Source organism: Nipponia nippon, unplaced genomic scaffold (assembly GCF_047370975.1).
Source record: "Nipponia nippon isolate SJK-2023a ecotype South Korea unplaced genomic scaffold, ASM4737097v1 scaffold_16, whole genome shotgun sequence".
Lineage (NCBI taxonomy): Eukaryota > Metazoa > Chordata > Aves > Pelecaniformes > Threskiornithidae > Nipponia > Nipponia nippon.
The window spans coordinates 11,015,213-11,033,727 of record NW_028262332.1 but is presented as its reverse complement, the minus strand read 5'-3'; the positions used below and the strand labels follow the sequence as shown (position 1 = coordinate 11,033,727).

The following is an 18,515-nucleotide window of genomic DNA, read 5'->3' as shown; positions in this document are numbered from 1 at the left end:
AGTACATAGGAGCAATGGCAGAGAAACTCCATTTTCCAAACGGGGTCAAAGTGGTAAAGGGTCACCACTACATCTGCAAATACGGTTGTCATACGTGAAATTATATTCCGCGGAAATATGATAGGGTCAGTAACAGGTTTGTAAAGTGTGACTTACTTCTCTAAAGGTACTTATCAACACTATTTACAGTTTTAGAAGGTGTAAAATTCTGGGTCATTTGTGGTTACATTAAATCTGCCTTTTTCCAATTTTTAAGGATATTATCCACCACCTCCAACAGTACCAGCTGGTGTGGCTCCCTGTGTTCCTCGCTTTGTGAGGTCCAATAACGTTCCAGAATCCTCCCTCCCACCTGCTTCCGTGCCATATGCCGATCATTACAGTACATTTCCCCCTCGAGATCGACTGAATTCTCCTTACCAACCTCCTCCTCCGCAGCCGTATGGACCAGTTCCTCCTGTCCCTTCTGGAATGTATGCTCCAGTTTATGACAGCAGGCGCATCTGGCGCCCACAGATGTACCCACGAGATGATATTATTAGGAGCAATTCTTTACCTCCCATGGATGTGATGCACTCATCTGTCTATCAGACATCATTACGTGAGAGATACAACTCTTTGGACGGGTATTACTCTGTGGCTTGTCAACCTCCAAACGAACAGAGGACTGTGCCTTTACCAAGGGTGAGTGAGAGCCAAAAAGGGAGGGATGTAGTCTTGATTCTGAAGGTCATTACTGAAAAGTTGGTGAATAATGAGCATAGACCTCTTCTGTTTATTTGGGTTTGTAGTGATCAAGACATGTGACCTGGACAAAGTTCTTGTTTTGTTTTTAACCTTAATAAAATGGGTTTGTAAAATAGACCACTCTAATCTGGATTAGAACCAGAGCCCCTCTGCCTCTTTAATTCCCATGCATGTTGCTTGAATTAATTACGTATTTGAGATTTGAGTTACCATACATAGGCCAGGTTCTCCCCCAAGTGCTTGTGAAATTCTTCTAGGAATATCAGTAGAAGGTTACAGACCCAAGGGAATTTGCGGGTCCAAGTGTGTCCCCTGCCAGTATTTACCTTCTGGTTAGAGTATGGTAGGGTACACAGTCCTATTTTTTTTTTATTGCTAGGAGCCTTGTGGTCATTTGAAGACTGGTTATGATGAGCAATTAAGACGGAAGCCGGAGCAATGGGCACAGTACCACACACAGAAGACTCCTCTGGTATCGTCGACCCTTCCTATGGCAACACCATCTCCAACACCACCTTCTCCTCTCTTCAACGTAGATTTCAGCACAGAGGTGGGAAGCCAAAGAACTTCTTTATTTTCCCTTCCTTTTTCTGTAAGATGCCCTTTAATATTTCTAGCAAAAATTTTCTACCTGCCATCTATTGTTCATAAAATTAATTTAATCTTCTAGGAAAAGGAAAGTAATATCTAATAATGACTGCATTCAGTTTGATATTAAGGTGATGCTAAACATGATTGCTGAAAAAAGGTCAAGAAGTGAAGTGATTCAATTTACCCTCACTAAAGGAAATATAATTTTATTGAACTAGCTTTGTGAACCTCCAGGTTTTTGTGTAGGGAACAACAGTTGTTTTCCGTTAACAAGGACTTTCCCTTTTATACTCTAAATGGCATTATGACATGATGAGTAGACTGAATCAAGCTGCATGTGCTTGTCAAGTCCCAGAGAATATATATCCCTTAAAAGTGGCAAAAGGCATTGGTAGAACATTGTGTACTTACGTGATAAGTTCTGTAAACAAGAATGGGAACTCAACAAATAGAAACAGTGTGCTTTTGAAGAAAAAAGAAATCTTGTGATATTTATTTTCTATATGTGTAAATTAAATGCATCCAAGAAACTAGTTTGAGAACCACTGTGCCAAGCACTCTTTGCTGTGGTTTGACAGTTCCGTTGATGATATTTGGGGTGTTAGACTGTGATTATTCCGAAAAGGTCTTGTAAGGTACTTGAAGTCCCTTATGGGTGCATTCAAGGTAGATTAGGATTGAGTCCTTTTCGTCCAGGTTGGAGGGTTCCAACTCATACTTCTATCTGCCACTGGCTTATACATTAAAGAAAAATGCATGGCTTCCTCTCAGTTTAATTACTGTAGGTATTTGCCTGAAGAAACCTGCCACCACCACAGTGACACTGATTTCAGTCTCTCATCTTGGCAGACCAGGCAGTTATTTGTAGTGGCAAAGCTTGCCCTGCTTTGACAGCTGTCAGCTGTACTGGTTTAAAATTTGACTGAATGGGTTACGTTGTCCCTGAGTCAAGTCTTGAATATGGCTAGAGTGCCTTGATTGACTTTTGAGATAATTTAATTAAATAGCAGTAAATGGCTTTTCTTATTTTAATACTGAATTCCCTGGTTTTATTATTCACTGCTTATTTATTCCCTTTTCCGTAGTTCTCAGAGAGTGTCAGTGATTTGAGTGGAACTAAATTTGAGGAAGACCATCTCTCTCACTATTCACCGTGGTCTTGTGGCACTATTGGCTCTTGTATAAATGCTATCGACTCAGAGCCCAAGGATGTGATTGCCAATTCAAATGCCGTGTTAATGGTAGGGGTTTTCTGCATGTTATCTCATTAGTGTCATGATGCTTACATGCTGAAGTGTCTTCTGTTTGGTTAAACGAGACTTTATTTTAAAGTTGATAGCTTCGGTTCTTAGTATTTTAAAGTAGTTCTGCCCATTTGAAGTTGTTTGGAATATCTTTTCCCGGTTTTGTAAATAAACAACGTATTTACGGAATGTAGTGCCATGAATAAAATTCTCAGGTGTCTGAAACAACTGTTTTAATAACAGATCTCAGTAAATCAAACTTGTAGCCAAACAGATCTCTGTAAATCAAACTTGTAGCCAAAATATTTTGAGTAGATGGTCTGCAAATTGGTAAGAATGCATTCATTTTAAATGTCTTCTCTGATTATTAGAGTGGGATAAAAATTTTTGACTTGTTAATTTTGCTTGTCTGTCTTCAGAGCTCTTTATATAAATGTATATGTGTACACATACGTCCTTACAATTTCTGAGGCATCTAAAATAGTCTCCAGAATACGTTTCAGTGGCAGGCTTGACTGGTTAATACGGGGTTGCTGTGGCCAGTTCAGAGCAGGCGTTTCCATCGCAGAAACACGTTTCTTGTTTGGCTTAAGTGCAATAGTCCATCCTGTATGAATGAATCGCTGGCCTTCTCAGGATTCTAAGATTTGTTACGTTGCCATTGTTTCAGAAAATCTTTACTTTGAAGTTAATCCCAAGAGCAGTATACACTCACAGAGAAAAGCTGAAATACTGTGGACCCAGGATAATCAGCATGAACTTAATCTTGGCTGCTTTGCACCCGCAGAGAATCTGTATGAACTGTTTTCCTAGACTACGCCTCTTACTTGGTTGGAAGGCACATTCTCCTCTAATAAACAGTTTAATGCCAACAAATCTGTGAAAATAAAATACAACTTATTTTTTATCAACCAATTGCCATGAGAGGAAAAAAGCTAACTGAAAGACTTTAAGGAACAAAAAAATATGTAGTATGAATCATGGAATACAGCTTACCTTTGGAGGGATCGGAGCTCATGCGTTTTGGAGACTTTCTGCTACGTAGCGTAGCAGGTTACCTTTGTGTTCTATGAAACAAGTGTAACCAAATCTCATCCCAAGCCTCCTTTGATACTGCCTCCTTCAAGTATAGGGAAGGGTACTGAAGGACCTTAAAGCATCCTGGAACTTTTTCTGCCTGAAACACAAGCTTGGAAAAGCAAAATTAATTCTTCTAGCACTGGCAATAGCTTTCTCGTGGTCACTTTGCCATTAAAGGGCAAGAGTTAACTCATTGAGGCCCATCTTGGCTCTTTAGTTGGACAGATTTTCAGCATTATATTCAGCAGCAATAATCGGAAAGTTATTGGCCAGCTGAAGAATCTGAATAACCTCAAATGAGTCCATATATCTTCTGTCTCCTAAATATGTAGGATTTGGACAGCGGGGATGTTAAAAGGAGAGTGCATTTATTTGAAACTCAGAGAAGGGCAAAGGAAGAAGATCCTATAATCCCATTTAGCGATGGACCGATCATCTCCAAGTGGGGTGCAATCTCCAGGTCATCCCGCACGGGTTATCACACGACAGATCCTATTCAGGCCACTGCTTCCCAAGGAAGTGCTACTAAGCCCATCAGTGTATCAGGTACAAGTACAGGCTTCGTGTGACGGTGTAGCATACATCATGAGCATTTCATCCTGTTCATGCTTACTCCGGCAAAGAGCTAAAATACCTGCATATCCCACTTTAAGAACAGAGAAGGTAATGAATGGTATCTTAATTTGTTACAGATTATGTCCCTTATGTCAATGCTGTTGACTCAAGATGGAGTGCCTATGGCTCAGATTCTGCTTCATCAGTGCGTTATGCGGAACGGTATGGACGTTTTTTTTTCTGTGTTCTCTTCAAAGCCTTTTCTGTAGCTTGCTGTTCTTCAAAATCCTGAATGTGGGGCAAAACAAATCTGGAACTATTAATAGATGTTCTTAATTTTAAAGTAAAAGATTTTTTCCTATCCAGCATAAAGCCTTGGAAAAACTGGGTTAAAACTTGTGTAGTCTTTAATCCTTAATGTGACTAATAATACCCAATTACTAGCAACATACCCCTTGAGAGACCTAATCAAAGAATTGGAGTCAGGTACTACCAAGCTGTAGTGTCAAAATCTGCGATCTTGAGTAGTTTCTCTCAAGTTTTCTTGCCACATCTTACCCATATGTAAAATAAGGATGTTTGCTTCATATAATGCCTTGGGGTATTGTGAGCCCCAGTGAAGAAGACCGCAGTATCTTAGTCACATAGTTTCTGTCCAAAAATCTAGCATTGATAGACTAATGAAGTTTATGGGGCCTTTGATTTAGAGAACTTGTTTTTAATTCCTAATTTTTCCTTCTTTCTCTTAAAGGGACAGGTTCATAGTTACAGATTTGTCTGGTCACAGAAAGCATTCCAGCACTGGAGATCTATTGAGTATTGAATTACAGCAGGTAAGATCAGATATTATACCATGTGGTTTTTAATTAAAAAAACAAGTTATTTAGTAAAGTGATTTTAAGTAACTTTTCTCAGTGTAGCCTACAGAAAATAGTACAATTGACAAAATGATCAATAAAGGTTAATTAGGCTCTAGCACCACAACACTTGGTATGGTGCATAAGGACTGCTAATATGAGCTGTTCCACTGACATCAGTAAAGCCATTTTTGGGAGAAAGTGGTGGGCCTGCTACATGTCAGGAAATGCAGAACAAAATAAATGCTGTGCGTTAAAGGAATACATAGTTAACCATCTAGCAAGAGAACTGTTCCTTTTGTAAGCTGGTTTATTTTGCCATTTGACAATAGGTGGTTTAAGTGTAGTTGTTGGTAACTGATACGTTTCTTTCCGTAGGCCAAAAGTAACTCGTTATTACTTCAGAGAGAGGCGAATGCACTAGCCATGCAACAGAAGTGGAATTCTCTAGATGAAGGCAGTCGTCTTACCTTAAATCTTTTAAGCAAGGAAATTGATTTGAGGAATGGTGAGGTAAAGAAAGGGGTAATTGGGATGAAATCAATCTTTGAGGTTTTTTGTATGTACATAAGTGCATGCATTTTAATTAAGAGTTAAAACCCTTAGTTTTAACATTCCCAAATATTTATAACACATTCTATGCCAGTTAAGTCGCTGTTGTTGTTGCACCCAGTTATTTCCCTGAGATCAAGTAGGTGCACCTGCCTTGCTGCTGCTCCAGTCATCCATTTGCAAAATGGGAAGAATGTGACAATCTGTTTTCATGCAATCATTACTCTTCGTTCTACTTCCGCATGTTGTAAATCTAAACATTCTGCCAATGGACTCTACAGAAGTTTCTACTTCAGTATTCATTTTATATCTTTGTTTCAGTACTTTAATGTGATTAGATTTAGCTTCGTATCCTGTGTTGTCTATGCCCAAAGTTCTATTTGTGTCTAACGAGCTCTTTTGTATTGTAGAAATGTTGCATCCTAGAAATGCATCTTCTGTTTTCACTTTAATACTTGAGTGTTGTGTGAAGCAGGTGAAAAGCCAACTTGATATTTACAGAACGTATTAATTCTTTTTTTTAGACTGATTATACTGAAGACTCTGCAGACACAAAGCCAGATCGAGACATTGAATTGGAGCTGTCAGCCCTTGATACAGATGAACCTGATGGGCAAGGTGAACAAATAGAAGTAAGTACAAAAATCTGTGTGTCTAAAGAGCTCACTGGGTCCTTTCATTAGTTATTAAAAAACTTCTAGAATTTCTTTGTCAATTAGTAGATTGATAGCAAAGCCTTTTGTTTTTAGTCTTTGTAGCGGTATCAAATATTTGCCGTATTTTAACACTAGGGGTCTCATACTTCTCATTCAGATACCTGGCAGTTAATATTACCAAAGCTAAAAACAGCTCACTGTTCTTTGTCATAGCTTTCAGCTTTTTGCTCTTTATCTTTTGATAGCATTAGCAATGATGGGGAGTCTGTTCCTTTCCCCTTCCTCTCCAGTGTTGAAACCATAGTTAAGAAGTTTTACATTGAAGTTTACATTTAAATGTGATCATTTAATTTAGCTTTGTGGTAACCTGATTCTAATAGTAAAGTCATTTAAATGATTGTAATCCAGTGTTCTTTTGTTTTCACTGCTACTTCATTGTTTGTTTGTAATTCTGTGTATCTGCCCCAGTTTCTTCTGTGCTGTTTCCTCCTTTGCCGTGCAGTCATAAAACATTCTGGTGTTCATTCCAGGCATTAGGTTCAATTGTCTCTTTTTTTTTTTTTTAAAAGCATCGTACACTTAAAAGAAATTAAGGTTCTTATCCGGAATATGTTCCGTAATACATTCCAATACTGGCTTACAGTACTGGCTACAGCTTTTGTTTACTCTGCCTGTGGTATCTGATGCACTACTGTAGAGTGAATTGTGAATCGCCATTTCATGAATGGAAGGACCTTTTTGCCTTTCCTCTGCCCCTTATTATTGAAACAGCTCTCGCTGTCTTTATTGCCTCCTTCGTATCTCACCTGATAAACCATTTTTTAGCAACTGATGTTTATACCTCTGTTGTCATTCACTGCTGTCTTTGAATAATTGTTTTTTCCGTTTTCCTATAGTAAAATGTGGTAGACATTCCACTAGTACAAAATAAAAATAAGGAGTCTCATGATGAGACTCCCGTTTCCATCAGCTTTATGTAGCGGAGCATAGCAGGAAAATTTAAAGCTGGTAGTGACAGTATTGATGGACATTTCTCCTTTTCTCCTGTAGGAGATTCTGGATATACAGCTAGGTATTAGTTCTCAAGATGATCAACTGCTCAATGGAACAACTGTAGAGAACGGGCATCCGCTAAAGCAGCACCAGAAAGAATCTATGGAACAGAAGAGACAAAGTTTAGGTGAAGACCTTGTGATTCTGTGAGTGTTAGACAAAACAGCAGTGTCTGCCAGTATTAGACAAACAGCAGCATCAGAATAGTTGAAGCATGATTGTTTAAGGATGAACTACATACCTACTCGGATTAGACATCTGCATTGTGTATACATGGTGAAGTGAGAAGAACCTGTTAAGAAATAGCATTAGGTCACAAATACGAAAGTCACAGGATGATGCCATTGTTCGTATGCATTGTTGTAATCGTATATACCGAAACGTGTCACAGCTGTTAAAAATACCTTTCACATTCAGTAAGCAAAAAATGCAAAAGTATTTTTATAGTTAACAGACATTAAGAAAAACGTCAAACGGTTAAATGTCATACTGTTTGCACAAATCTCCATAGAGAGGTAGTTTTTAAAATACACTATTTTAGGTTTCTATGTTCTGTAGTCTTTAATGTGTAGTGCAGCCTTTGAAGATGAGGCAGGCTGCATTTAACATCTTGAGCGTACCGTTCCATAGCAAGATGTTTAGCCTGTTGCTAAAAATGAGTTTATGTCAGTATTTATTTAATGCACACAATTCAGTTCCAGATTCTTGTGCATGTACTTGTTTAATATTTGTGTAACTTATTTTTCTCCTCAGGGAGGAGCAGAAAACAATCCTGCCCGTAACTTCTTGCTTCAGTCAGCCGATCACAACATCTGTTAGCAATGCAAGCTGCCTGCCCATCAGCACATCAGTCAGTGTTGGCAGCCTCATTTTGAAAACTGCTCACATTATGTCTGAGGATAAAAATGACTTTTTAAAGCCTGTTGCAAATGGCAGGATGGTTAACAGCTGAAAGGCATTCATCTTTCCAGCTTGTGACCACACCATGGAAGCATTTACACTAGCTTTTTATATATATAATATATATTATATAATGTATATTTTTTTTAAAAAAAATAATATTGGGGTCATGCATTTCCTGTGGACTCTTTGATACTTCAAGCCCCTCTCGCATTAGCATTCTGAAGAAAAAAAAAAACTTACTTTACTAGGGTAAGGCGTTCACTTTCCACAAATGAATGGAATTTGGACATTGTTTTACTTAAGCTTAAAGCAGCTTTTTATGAGTTTGTAGCAATCCGGTGCGGTATCTGAGCCATTCTTGTTTAAAATGGCTTCTGTAGAAAACTAACAACTCAGTTATTTAAACTAGCAGGATCCTACAATGATACATCTAGTGAAAGGAAGACTAACTTATTTGTCTCTATTTTGTTTCATGAGAGAAGAACTTGTGTCTTGTTGCAGCTGCTTTTTCTTTAGTTGTGGAACTTTGCATGGAGTATTGTTTCCTGTTTGAAGACTGAGAGGTGGAGATTTGGACTTGAGACTTTTACAGGGTTAACACACCATTAGCTTTGCACTGCTACGTTATTTGCAGGTCTGTGGTGCAGTGCTTTGCTGCAGCTTTTTGTTTCCATTCCCCCCCCCCCCCCCCCCCGCCAATTTCTGCTTTAGTACTGTAAATACACGTACATAGGCTACTTGTCCAGGTAAAGTTATCAGAAGTAAACCAAGTGCCTAAGTCCTCCAGCTAATGTACTAGGTATTGATTTCCCCAAGTTATACGTGAAACAATTTTCAACCATTTTGAGAGGTTATGCACTAATGTAACAGCAATTTTGGTTTTTCTTTTTTTCTCTTTTTTTATTAATAGTTCTCAACTTGGAGATTATAGAATCCAGATGACTTGGCAAAAAGTATCAGGTGCTCTTGGCTTTCCTTTGAAAACCCTGTATGTAGTGTTTGCACTGACTAACAAGATGGTATTGCTGTCTTTTGTACTGTTTTGTTTTTAATTTAAACTAAATATTGGGAATTTAAGGCGGTTGTATTACCTTTGTTAAATGTTGTTAATCATAATTTTGTATTCAGGTTTAATTTTTGCTTGTTCAGTGGCAACTTGTTTTCAAAGATCTTGAAAATACAACAATATAGCATTATCTGACCTTCAGAGTACTGAAAAGTGTATGAATTTATGCCCTGTTAAGATGTGACTGAGAATCGTATTAGACGTGTCAACTGAAAATTGGTTTTCATAAATACACACGAACTAGACCCTGGGCGTATTTTTTTTTGAGAAGCTTAAAAGTCCACTTTTTTTGGAAAAGAAAGCAGGACTCGCCCTCCTGATAATTACTATCTTCTTGTTTGTCCTCTTACTTTTCTTTGTGACAAGTTTTACATTTTTTTATGTTTTTATTAACTTCTGTGAAGTTGTTTACTCTGAAAATTGTACTGGAATATTTTAAGCCAAGCTGATCTTTCACCAGGTGTACTGCATGTAAGGGCTTTTCCTGCTAGCAAAATGCTTAAAGAGGATCATGTTACTGGTCGTCTGAGTTGTTATTTTACAAAATCACAGCTATGTGGTCGGGTAAGATTTTGATAACTGTTTTGTGCACGCTTCTGGGGGGTGGGGGTTGGCATTTCCCTGAGGGTTACTGATTAGACTAAGTAACTATTGGTGTTTGATATCTCTCCTAATGAACCTGTCCATGAAATAATTATGTTGTAAATATACCTGAAAATCCAAGGGTTAGTTTTGATATTCTGGTGTCAGTATGGAAGATCTTACGCATCTATTTAATACTCAAATGTAAAGGAATGTATGTAGAAAAACAGTCAAGTAGTCTCTTCTTGGTTTCCTTTGGCTGTTGCTGTACCACCTCGTAGCTAGGATTAGACTGACGCTTTGTTTCACTTGCAACTTGAAGTGAATGGGTACAAGAACCAGACCACCTTTGTCACCTTAACTTATTTCCTATTGATGTTAACTTTAACTTAGAATGTTAGACATAAATATGATTGTTGTATATTTTATACCAAGACCATTCTGTAAATATGAATTTATATTACTTTTGAAATGCTTCTGAGATACTATTATTTGCTGTACAATGTAATTCCAGAACAGATATGCAAACAAGTATGTCTCTTTCACGGATATTTAAACAGTGAGATCTTCCATGTTGAAGGTGATGTAATTTTTTTAAAAGATTTTTAAATTTTAAATTGCTATTTTGTTACAAAAATAGAGAAAATATAAAGGTTTGAGAAGTCCTTATTTGCCCTCAGGGAAAGAGCCCTCTGTGCACCAGAACTCCACAGAACATCTTCAGCATGATCTGAGGGTGAATATATACTACATAAATTGATTGTGTATTTACCTTAACTTTTTAATTTTAAAATTGCAATTTTAAAAACTTGGTTGTGCTCTGCTGGAGGGGGATTGGGATAAGCTGCTTACACACATTTGCCTGTTTGTCCAGTGAAATTACGTAAGCCTAACGTATTCCTGCCAACCGTATTGGCGTATTTAAGAACAAACGTATCTATATGCTCTTGTCTGCAGCAGGAGGTCCCATGATAGAGCAGTTCTCTAGGGTGACCACACGCTTCATGTGGAAAGTTGGTTCTTAACTGAGGCTAGGGTTTTTTTTAGTTGAATTTTAAATATATAGAATGACAGGCAAAAGGATTATTTGAGGGTTTTAACAGCATGCCAGCTTTGTCTTACGGTTTTAACACTGACTGTGGTTTTTGCCATGAAACTATGCCCTCCAGTGCCCTGACAAGGAGAAGCCGCGGGCGCGAACCTCGTTCTGCCTTGCTTCTTTGGTGAAGTTTCAGCCCTTGACCCTATACAAACAAGTATGTATTCATTTGTCTAGTTGCAAATCAGGTGCCTTTGGGCTATGGAAGGGCTTGTTTTCTGACGCTGAGATATAGTTGAATAATCTGTGTGTGTTAATAGCAGTGATTCCCATTTGGGTTTTGGCCTAATTTACCTGCGCTGTCAGAAAAAAGGCCCGTAGCAGATTGGGGAAAGAGATTGGCTCTTTTGCTTTGCTTGGACAAGCATTTTGGGTTGTTTTGGTTTGTTGTTGGTTGTTTTTTTTTTTGGTTGTTTTTTTTTTTTTTCCCCCACTAGGGGTACAGCAGGGATTTCACATGCAAGAGATACAGGAATTATTAGTATCTAAGTTAATTGTGTTGCCTCACTACCTGGATTCATTCCTTGATTTGCCTCATTTCCCACATAGGTCTTAACAGAGACTAATGCTTGTGCTGGGAGAATGCTCGTGTGAGAAAGTAATTATCTGTACATTCTTAACATATACTTATAGCAGAGTGATTGCCCTGCTACTGATATTTTGTTCCTGTAAACAGGTGACAAGAAATGAATCTTAGTGTTTATGCAGATTTTGCATTGTAGAATGTATACTAGACCCTTCAAAGGAAAGGTTAGACTCTTTGCAAAGCAAACTGGCGTTGGTTCTTGGTAGTCTAGTACAGGGACACTGAAGTTTGACATTTGATTTAGGGGAAAAAAAAGTTGTACGCAGCTGATTATGTTAAATAAGCTCTTGATTGCTCTTTGTAGAAGTCTAATTTGGAAGGTTTTAGTGCTTTGATAACACAATTGAAATTTTAATTTATCCTGTACTCAAGAGCTGAATGCTGTTCTTGTCTAATAGTGTGCTAGGCTGGATGAGGTACAAAATAATGCACAGTGGTCAGAAACAGCTGAGGAAGGAATGCTTAAAATAACTTGATCTAAACTCAGAATAGTTCCAAACATTGGTTTTGTTTGCTTTTTTTAAAGCACAAGTTGTCCAGTTGTACCTGTTGCTGTACATAAACACTGTATGCCAGCAGCTCCTTGATCATATTTGTGAACAGACTTTTCATTATTATTAGACTGTTATTAAAGGAAGATGTTGAATTTGAGAGTGTAACAAAATGAGAAATGATCGGATTATCTATAGTATGTAAAAGTCCATTCTTTATGTTGTAGTTTAATCCCTTTCTTAGGAAATTCCCTCTCATTGAGGGACCTCTTCTGCAAGCAGAACACAATAAATGTGCTTTTTTAAATGACCCAAATTTCCAGTATAAATGAACAGCTGACTTTGGCAGTAGTCATCGCCGTGTATCTCTTTGCTGGCAAGGGAGCACGACAAGGGAAGAAAAAAAAAAAAAAAACTGTCAGTGATGAGATGAAACAAATCTGAATAATCAAAACGGCCAATACCTGAACATACTACTACCCCCCGTTACTTAAGAAGGATGCTTGTGGAAGCTTTTAATCACTCAAGATTTTGCTGTAAAAGCTGAAATAAAACAGAGCCTGGCTGCATTTATTACTGCCAAAAGCCAAGGTCATTTGCACATAGCCCATCAATTTATCCAGAGTAGATCTCAGTTAATCCGAGGCATGGAAATGCATGCATTTTCTTAGCTGGGCAAACAAGTACATTATACGGTAGTTGTGATACAACACACGTGGCTTTTATTTGTACTGCACATACCCACTGTACAGCCACTCAGAAGTATTGTGGTTAGCTTGCAGCATCTGCTGTCCGCATTTATACTGTTTACTGCGTATTCTTTTCCCTGGAAGTTTTAAAGAAAAATTTTTTTTTCTTGTTGCATTGATTACATTTTATAAATTTGCTTAGCTGGAAAGTTTGGGAAAAGAGGCCTGTTTGTCAATTGTACAACCGATTGTGAAGCTCTAGTGTGAATATTTTTACGTCTGTATTAGACATTTTCTTTGCAAATCTATTGTTCGATTGAAATGTAAATGAAATAAAAGATGGTGTACACCCATCATGTATAAAGCAGGCACCATCGCTACGATGGATTTAATGCTCATTTTTATGGCGCATTCTCAGCTTCTATTTAAAACTATAATTTAAAAAAAAAAAAATCTGTAAAATGAAATGGGGATATATGGGGGAGTAAATTCTATTCCGTTTATTTCGGTTTTGATTCCCAATGGTAATGTTTCCCTTCGTGTTAGAAGTAGGGGGGCCCGGCGGGGCGGTGCCGTGTGTGTTTGCTGTAGCACTGAAGTGAAGAGGTTTTAGCTTTGGCTGGTCACGGAGTAGAGCATCCTGGTTTTCAGTGTTTGAGAGACTCGATGGAAGAAGTTTGCAGTATTGACATGTATTTGCATGCACGAATAAAAATTATTTGTCCACCTTAATTGTCTCCCTGCCTTCAGCCGCGGCGGCGGGGGGGGGTGAAGGGCTCCCGGGGCGGGGCGGCGCCGGCGGCCTCCCCCCGTCGGGCCGCCTCCTTCCCGCCGTGCCCCGCGCCGGCGAGAGGCGGCCCCGGAAGGCGGCGGGTGAGGCGCCGGGGCCGGGCCGGGCCGGGCCGGGGGGCGCGATAGGGGCGGCCGGGGCCGGCCTCGCCGGGGCGGAGCGCGGCGCCGGGCCGCGGGCGGGCCCCAGGGCTGCGGGCAGGGCCGGAGGCCGCGGCCCCGGGCGCCGCAGCGCGCCCCGAGGGGAGGGAAGGGGCCGGGGAGGAGGCGGCGGGGGAGCGGGGGGCGAAGGGACGCGCAGGCGCCTGCCCGCTGCTGCTGCTGCTGCTGGGCCGCTTCGCTTTGTGCTGCCGCCCGCGCGGTGCCTCTGCCAGGCCGGTCTGCAGCGCGCTGAGAAGTCACCCCGGTCACCCCGGGCCACCGGCTCGCCTCCGCCGTCGCCCGCCTGATCCGCTTTGGCGGCTGGCAGGAGGACCGAAAGCCCTACCTTATCCATGCGTTGCTCGGGGCGTCTGCACCAGAGGGCTGACTTGTAGGGTCCTGCAGGATTAAGTCCAAACCGACTGATTTGATTGATTTTTTTTTATTTATTTATTTTAACGAAATTTGCTTTTCAGCACTTGGAAACACCTGATCTTTCTGCTGTCCTGATGTGAGAGGCTTACAAAGTCTGTAAATGCCGACGCTGTCAGCAGCTTTAGAGGGTGGATTCTGCTGTTGATTATTTCTATTTAGCAAAAGGTATTTTGGATTAAAAAAATGTTTAACTCAGGAAAAGTGAGGATTTCTAGGACAGTTGAATCACTTTATCAGTGCATCAGCATCTAATTTCAGCGCTGTCCACACAAACAGGCTGCTGCTGACTGCTGTGCAGATGAGCGATGCGGTCAGCGGACGGGTGAAAAGATGACAGACGTGAAGGTCTTTCCTTTCATGTGTTGTTTCTCAGCCTGGAAGCGATGGTCACGAAATTGCAGCACTGACTGCGCCAGACATTTTTATGTTCTGTCTCAGTACTTAGAAAGTATGTTTTCTGTGCTTGAGAGTAACCTTTTTCATTAAACAGCAAACGTGGTTACATTTTCTTTAAATTTTTTTCCTTGCGTGTGTTATGTTGCTTAAACGTGCCGAATTTCTGCAAAAGCTTTTTTGAGATTGTCTTCAACAATTTGAATTAATATAATCTGAAATTTCAGCTTCCAGGTTTTGATAGAAGCTTGTCTCTGAAAGACTGGAAAGGAATAAAGGTCAGAACATTTTAATTTGATTAATTACATTGATCGTTTTTCAGCTCAAATAAATAATTGTTAAAATAATGCAAATCGTACTGGAAATTTAAATTCCCATAACTGGGAAATCAGCCTCATGGAGCCGTCTGAGTGAGGCTGGTAAGACTCCTGAATTACAGTTCGAAAATTCATTCTCCATCAGTGAGAACACAAAGTGTTTCTGCACTGGGGAGCCTCAAAGCAGTCCTGTTCGTAAAGGTTTTTAACTGAAGTGAGTTTGAAATTGTGACTAAGAAGGAACTCGCGTGACTGCGCCGTAGGCTGTGTGATAGTGGGCCGTAAACCGTTCTTATGTGGCTGGAAAACGGCTCTGGGGAAGTAAAGGACTATCGTCAGGCGTTTAAAGCGGCATCTTGCACTGCATATTTGAATAAGAGATATATTCTCTATTTTGTTAATTTATTTTTTAGAACATAATGACTACTTTGGATGATAAACTGCTTGGTGAGAAGCTCCAGTATTACTACAGCAGTAGTGAGGGTGAGGATGAAGACAGCGAGAAAGAAGATAAAGAAGGGGAGAGCGCCATTCCTGAAGGCATTGGGGAAGTAGAGCTTAGCAGCGATGGCAGCGCAGTCAACACAGGTATCGTCATATCAAACTAATTGTTTTGTAAATACTTTGTTTATTGGAAGATCTATGTGTTTTTCTAAAATTCATTTTTTGAAATTAAAGTCCTGGTTTTATGCATACTTGAGTCAGAAATTGATCATTTCCTGGCTATAGCCTAACCTTATTTTTAATAGCCAGATCTTTATTTTAATGTTTGACTTCTCCTCTGAGAGACTTCAGCATTATATCTGAAGCAGTTAAACTTTGCATACAAAGCTGGTTGGTACAATTTGGTTGATAACGCGTACATTTCTTTCCCGTAAGCCGCACGGTTGGTAACCACTAACGGGTAGGTGCTGAACGAGTACATGCGGAGTAGACAGAAAGTGGCCAGGCTTTCCCAAAATAGCGTTCTCTACTGCCGCTGTCAGAGACACAGTACAAGTCTGTGTGGATCGTTGGTGTGATTCAGAGGGTATTTCTTAGGTTCTTAGGAAAGACTGGCCCTCTGTGTTTTACAGTTTCTCTAAGAATGGTGAAAAACCGTCTTCCTGCATGTGTTCACATCTTTCGCCTGAAGGAAGAACGGAAGAATTATAGTACTAAACTGGCGCACTTAGAGAGGATCTGAAAAAGTAACTCCACTGGGCCGTAACAGCAAGGTGCGGTCCATGAGAATTAACGCTATTGTACATCACAGATTGTGCTTCTGCACAAGAGCATTGGCAAACTTATACCTCCCCATTGTTACTTTTGTTTTATGAAAAGCCATGCTAACAGTAGGGGAATTCTTGAGGGCTGGTGGTTCTGTTTCAAGAGCACAGATTTTAATCTTTGGAATAATCTTTTGGACAATTATGAGAGTAGCCTAGTTAGATGAACTTTAGTCGTCTTAGAAAAAAAAATAGATACGAGTTCAAGGACGTGTAAATGGCAAATTACTTCTTTCGTTTCATTTCAGCATTTTGCACATTATATAAAAAGTTTATGACAGGGCCGCTATTTTACTGCTGACTTATAAATTATTACTTGAATTTTAAATGATAGGTGTAATTTTATTACCGTTTTATACGAAATGCCCACATATTTAATTTCAGGTCCCAAAGGAGTCATTAATGACTGGCGAAGATTTAAACAACTGGAAACTGAACAGCGGCAGGAGCAGCGCAGAGAAATGGAACGACTCATTAAAAAGTTATCTATGACATGCAGATCTCACTTAGATGAAGAGACCGATAAGCAGAAGCAGAAAGAGCTTCAGGAAAAAATCAATGGAAAGGTAGCATGGCACGAAGGAATTAAAATGCCACTTAAATATTTAACATTTTCAGTTTCATCATTTGTGGAGGTGAAGGAGATAGGGATCCTTGTTCTGTCAGCAGATACGTGTCGTTTCTCCCCAGTAAACAGGAACACAGCAGCAGTATAAGAGGTGCATTATAACCGTATTTGCTAGGTGTTGTCAAGTTTAATTATTTTGCATTTTAGTGGTATTCTAGGAGCATTGCGTTTGCCTGTGTTAAGAAATAAGCAATTCAGCTGCTATACCAAAGAAGTCTGAATCCTTTTCCCAGGTTTCCCTTATGTGTTTATCAAAGAAGTCAGCTTCAGGAGATTAATAGGAAGAGTTGTACAGCAAACCTATGAATTCTGCCTTCCAGGCCTAAAACAAGAGTTTAGGAGTCCTTATTGATTTTGTATTTAGCAAGTGGATGTTGAGAGTTTAGCTTTGACTTTGAGCTCCAAAGATAGAAGGCGTTGGAAGTAGCGAATGGTTTTAGTCAACGGGGCTGGATAACTAGCTCTTACGGTTCTGGTCAGAGAAGTTACTAATTAGCAGATGGTGTTTCTTGCTTTCCGATGATGAAGGTTGGCCACGCTGTCCTATACCTTGAGTGATGCAAATACATTTAGTGCAGCAAGTGAACAGATACGAAATACATAAAATCCTGTTAATTTTAGTTCTGCAGACAAGGTAGTGCATTTGGTTGCCAGAAAATGTTAACTGAAAAACTAAATGAAAAAGCTAATGAAAAAGAAGCTAGACTTTGGTTAGGCGCGGTATCCAAATCGGTGCTCGTAGCTTAGTGAAAGCACATAGCCACCGTTAACCTGAATTAAAGTGGGAGCATGGAGCAGCCACTTGTGTTATTAGTGCAGCTTGTGGAAACTGGAATACCCAAGGCTGAAATTGCCGTTCCCACTGGATGCGGTTTCTAATTAGATAAAACGGAGTGTAATACAGAGCGTGCTTGAGCCTTCCTGGGTTGCACTTTGCTGTTATTAAAGATGAGTGACCCACATTTAAATTCTCATTATATAAGTGACCCAAATAGTGATGCAGATCTTTTTTCTCTTTTTCATGTGTCTTTGTATGTGTTTGTTAGATGACGTTACAAGAATATAACATGATTCACAATGATGAAGACGATGAGGAATTTTTACAGCGTTACAGGAAGCAGCGAATGGAGGAGATGAGACAGCAGTTGTACAGTGGGCAGCAATTTAAACAGGTTTTTGAGATTACCAGTGGAGAAGCGTTTTTGGACACGGTTGATAAAGAGCATAAGAGCACACTGATCATGATCCATATTTATGAAGATGGTATCCCTGGCTCCGAATCCCTGAACGGCTGTATGATCTGCCTGGCTGCTGAGTATCCAACGGTTAAGTTTTGCAGAGTAAAGAGTTCGCTCATTGGTGCTAGCGCTCGCTTTACTAATAACGCTCTGCCAGCTTTGCTGATCTATAAGGCAGGTGAGCTCATCGGCAACTTTGTGCGAATCACTGACCAGCTTGGAGAAGATTTTTTTGCTGTAGACCTGGAGGCTTTTCTGCAGGAATGTGGTTTGCTTCCAGAAAAAGACCTAGTGCTCCTGACTTCTATACATAATCCCTCTGCATGTTACAGTGAAGACAGTGATCTGGAAATAGACTGAACCGCTTATACCAAGGGGCCAGTAGGTGTAGTTGTACTATCGGATGTTCTTGTGCTAGGGATTGTTCTCTTTCGTCCATAGCGTGGGTATGTATTCTTCCCCTTCGTGCACTTTGACTTTTGCTCGTTAAAAATAACGTAAGGAATTCCTAACGTTTTCTTAAATTAATTCAATAAAGTACACACTGAAACAGTC

At 39.8% G+C, this 18,515-nt stretch overlaps 2 protein-coding genes across 10 annotated transcripts in view; both read left to right on the top strand.

Annotated features, from left to right (window-relative positions):
• The window catches only part of RC3H2 (ring finger and CCCH-type domains 2), a 31,027-nt gene extending 17,544 nt beyond the window's left edge, over positions 1 to 13,483 (top strand). Inside the window, exons 12-21 of one of the 7 annotated variants that reach the window (XM_087752542.1) lie at positions 257 to 684; positions 1,127 to 1,297; positions 2,424 to 2,579; positions 3,995 to 4,208; positions 4,355 to 4,439; positions 4,969 to 5,050; positions 5,453 to 5,587; positions 6,151 to 6,258; positions 7,333 to 7,462; positions 9,149 to 13,483. In XM_087752542.1, the coding sequence (XP_087608668.1) occupies positions 257 to 684; positions 1,127 to 1,297; positions 2,424 to 2,579; positions 3,995 to 4,208; positions 4,355 to 4,439; positions 4,969 to 5,050; positions 5,453 to 5,587; positions 6,151 to 6,258; positions 7,333 to 7,462; positions 9,149 to 9,180 (1,541 nt within the window). In that variant the 3' untranslated portion in view covers positions 9,181 to 13,483. Of the gene's footprint in view, positions 1 to 256; positions 685 to 1,126; positions 1,340 to 2,423; positions 2,580 to 3,994; positions 4,209 to 4,354; positions 4,440 to 4,968; positions 5,051 to 5,452; positions 5,588 to 6,150; positions 6,259 to 7,332; positions 7,482 to 8,088 lie in introns of those variants that run through there. The other 6 variants (XM_087752538.1, XM_087752537.1, XM_087752543.1 and 3 more) reach the window with 6 other exon arrangements.
• A 106-nt stretch (positions 13,484 to 13,589) lies between these two features.
• Positions 13,590 to 18,515, top strand: PDCL (phosducin like). Of its 3 annotated transcripts, XM_087752545.1 has the most exons (6): positions 13,851 to 14,072; positions 14,158 to 14,281; positions 14,737 to 14,787; positions 15,240 to 15,414; positions 16,479 to 16,660; positions 17,769 to 18,515. In XM_087752545.1, exons 4-6 carry the CDS (start codon positions 15,246 to 15,248, stop codon positions 18,318 to 18,320), a joined length of 903 nt encoding a protein of 300 aa, XP_087608671.1. In that variant the 5' UTR covers positions 13,851 to 14,072; positions 14,158 to 14,281; positions 14,737 to 14,787; positions 15,240 to 15,245; the 3' UTR covers positions 18,321 to 18,515. The 3 variants fall into 3 exon arrangements, with proteins under 3 accessions (XP_087608672.1, XP_087608671.1, XP_087608670.1); XM_087752546.1 differs by lacking the exons at positions 13,851 to 14,072; positions 14,158 to 14,281 and adding an exon at positions 13,590 to 13,624; XM_087752544.1 differs by having other exon boundaries at positions 13,851 to 14,281.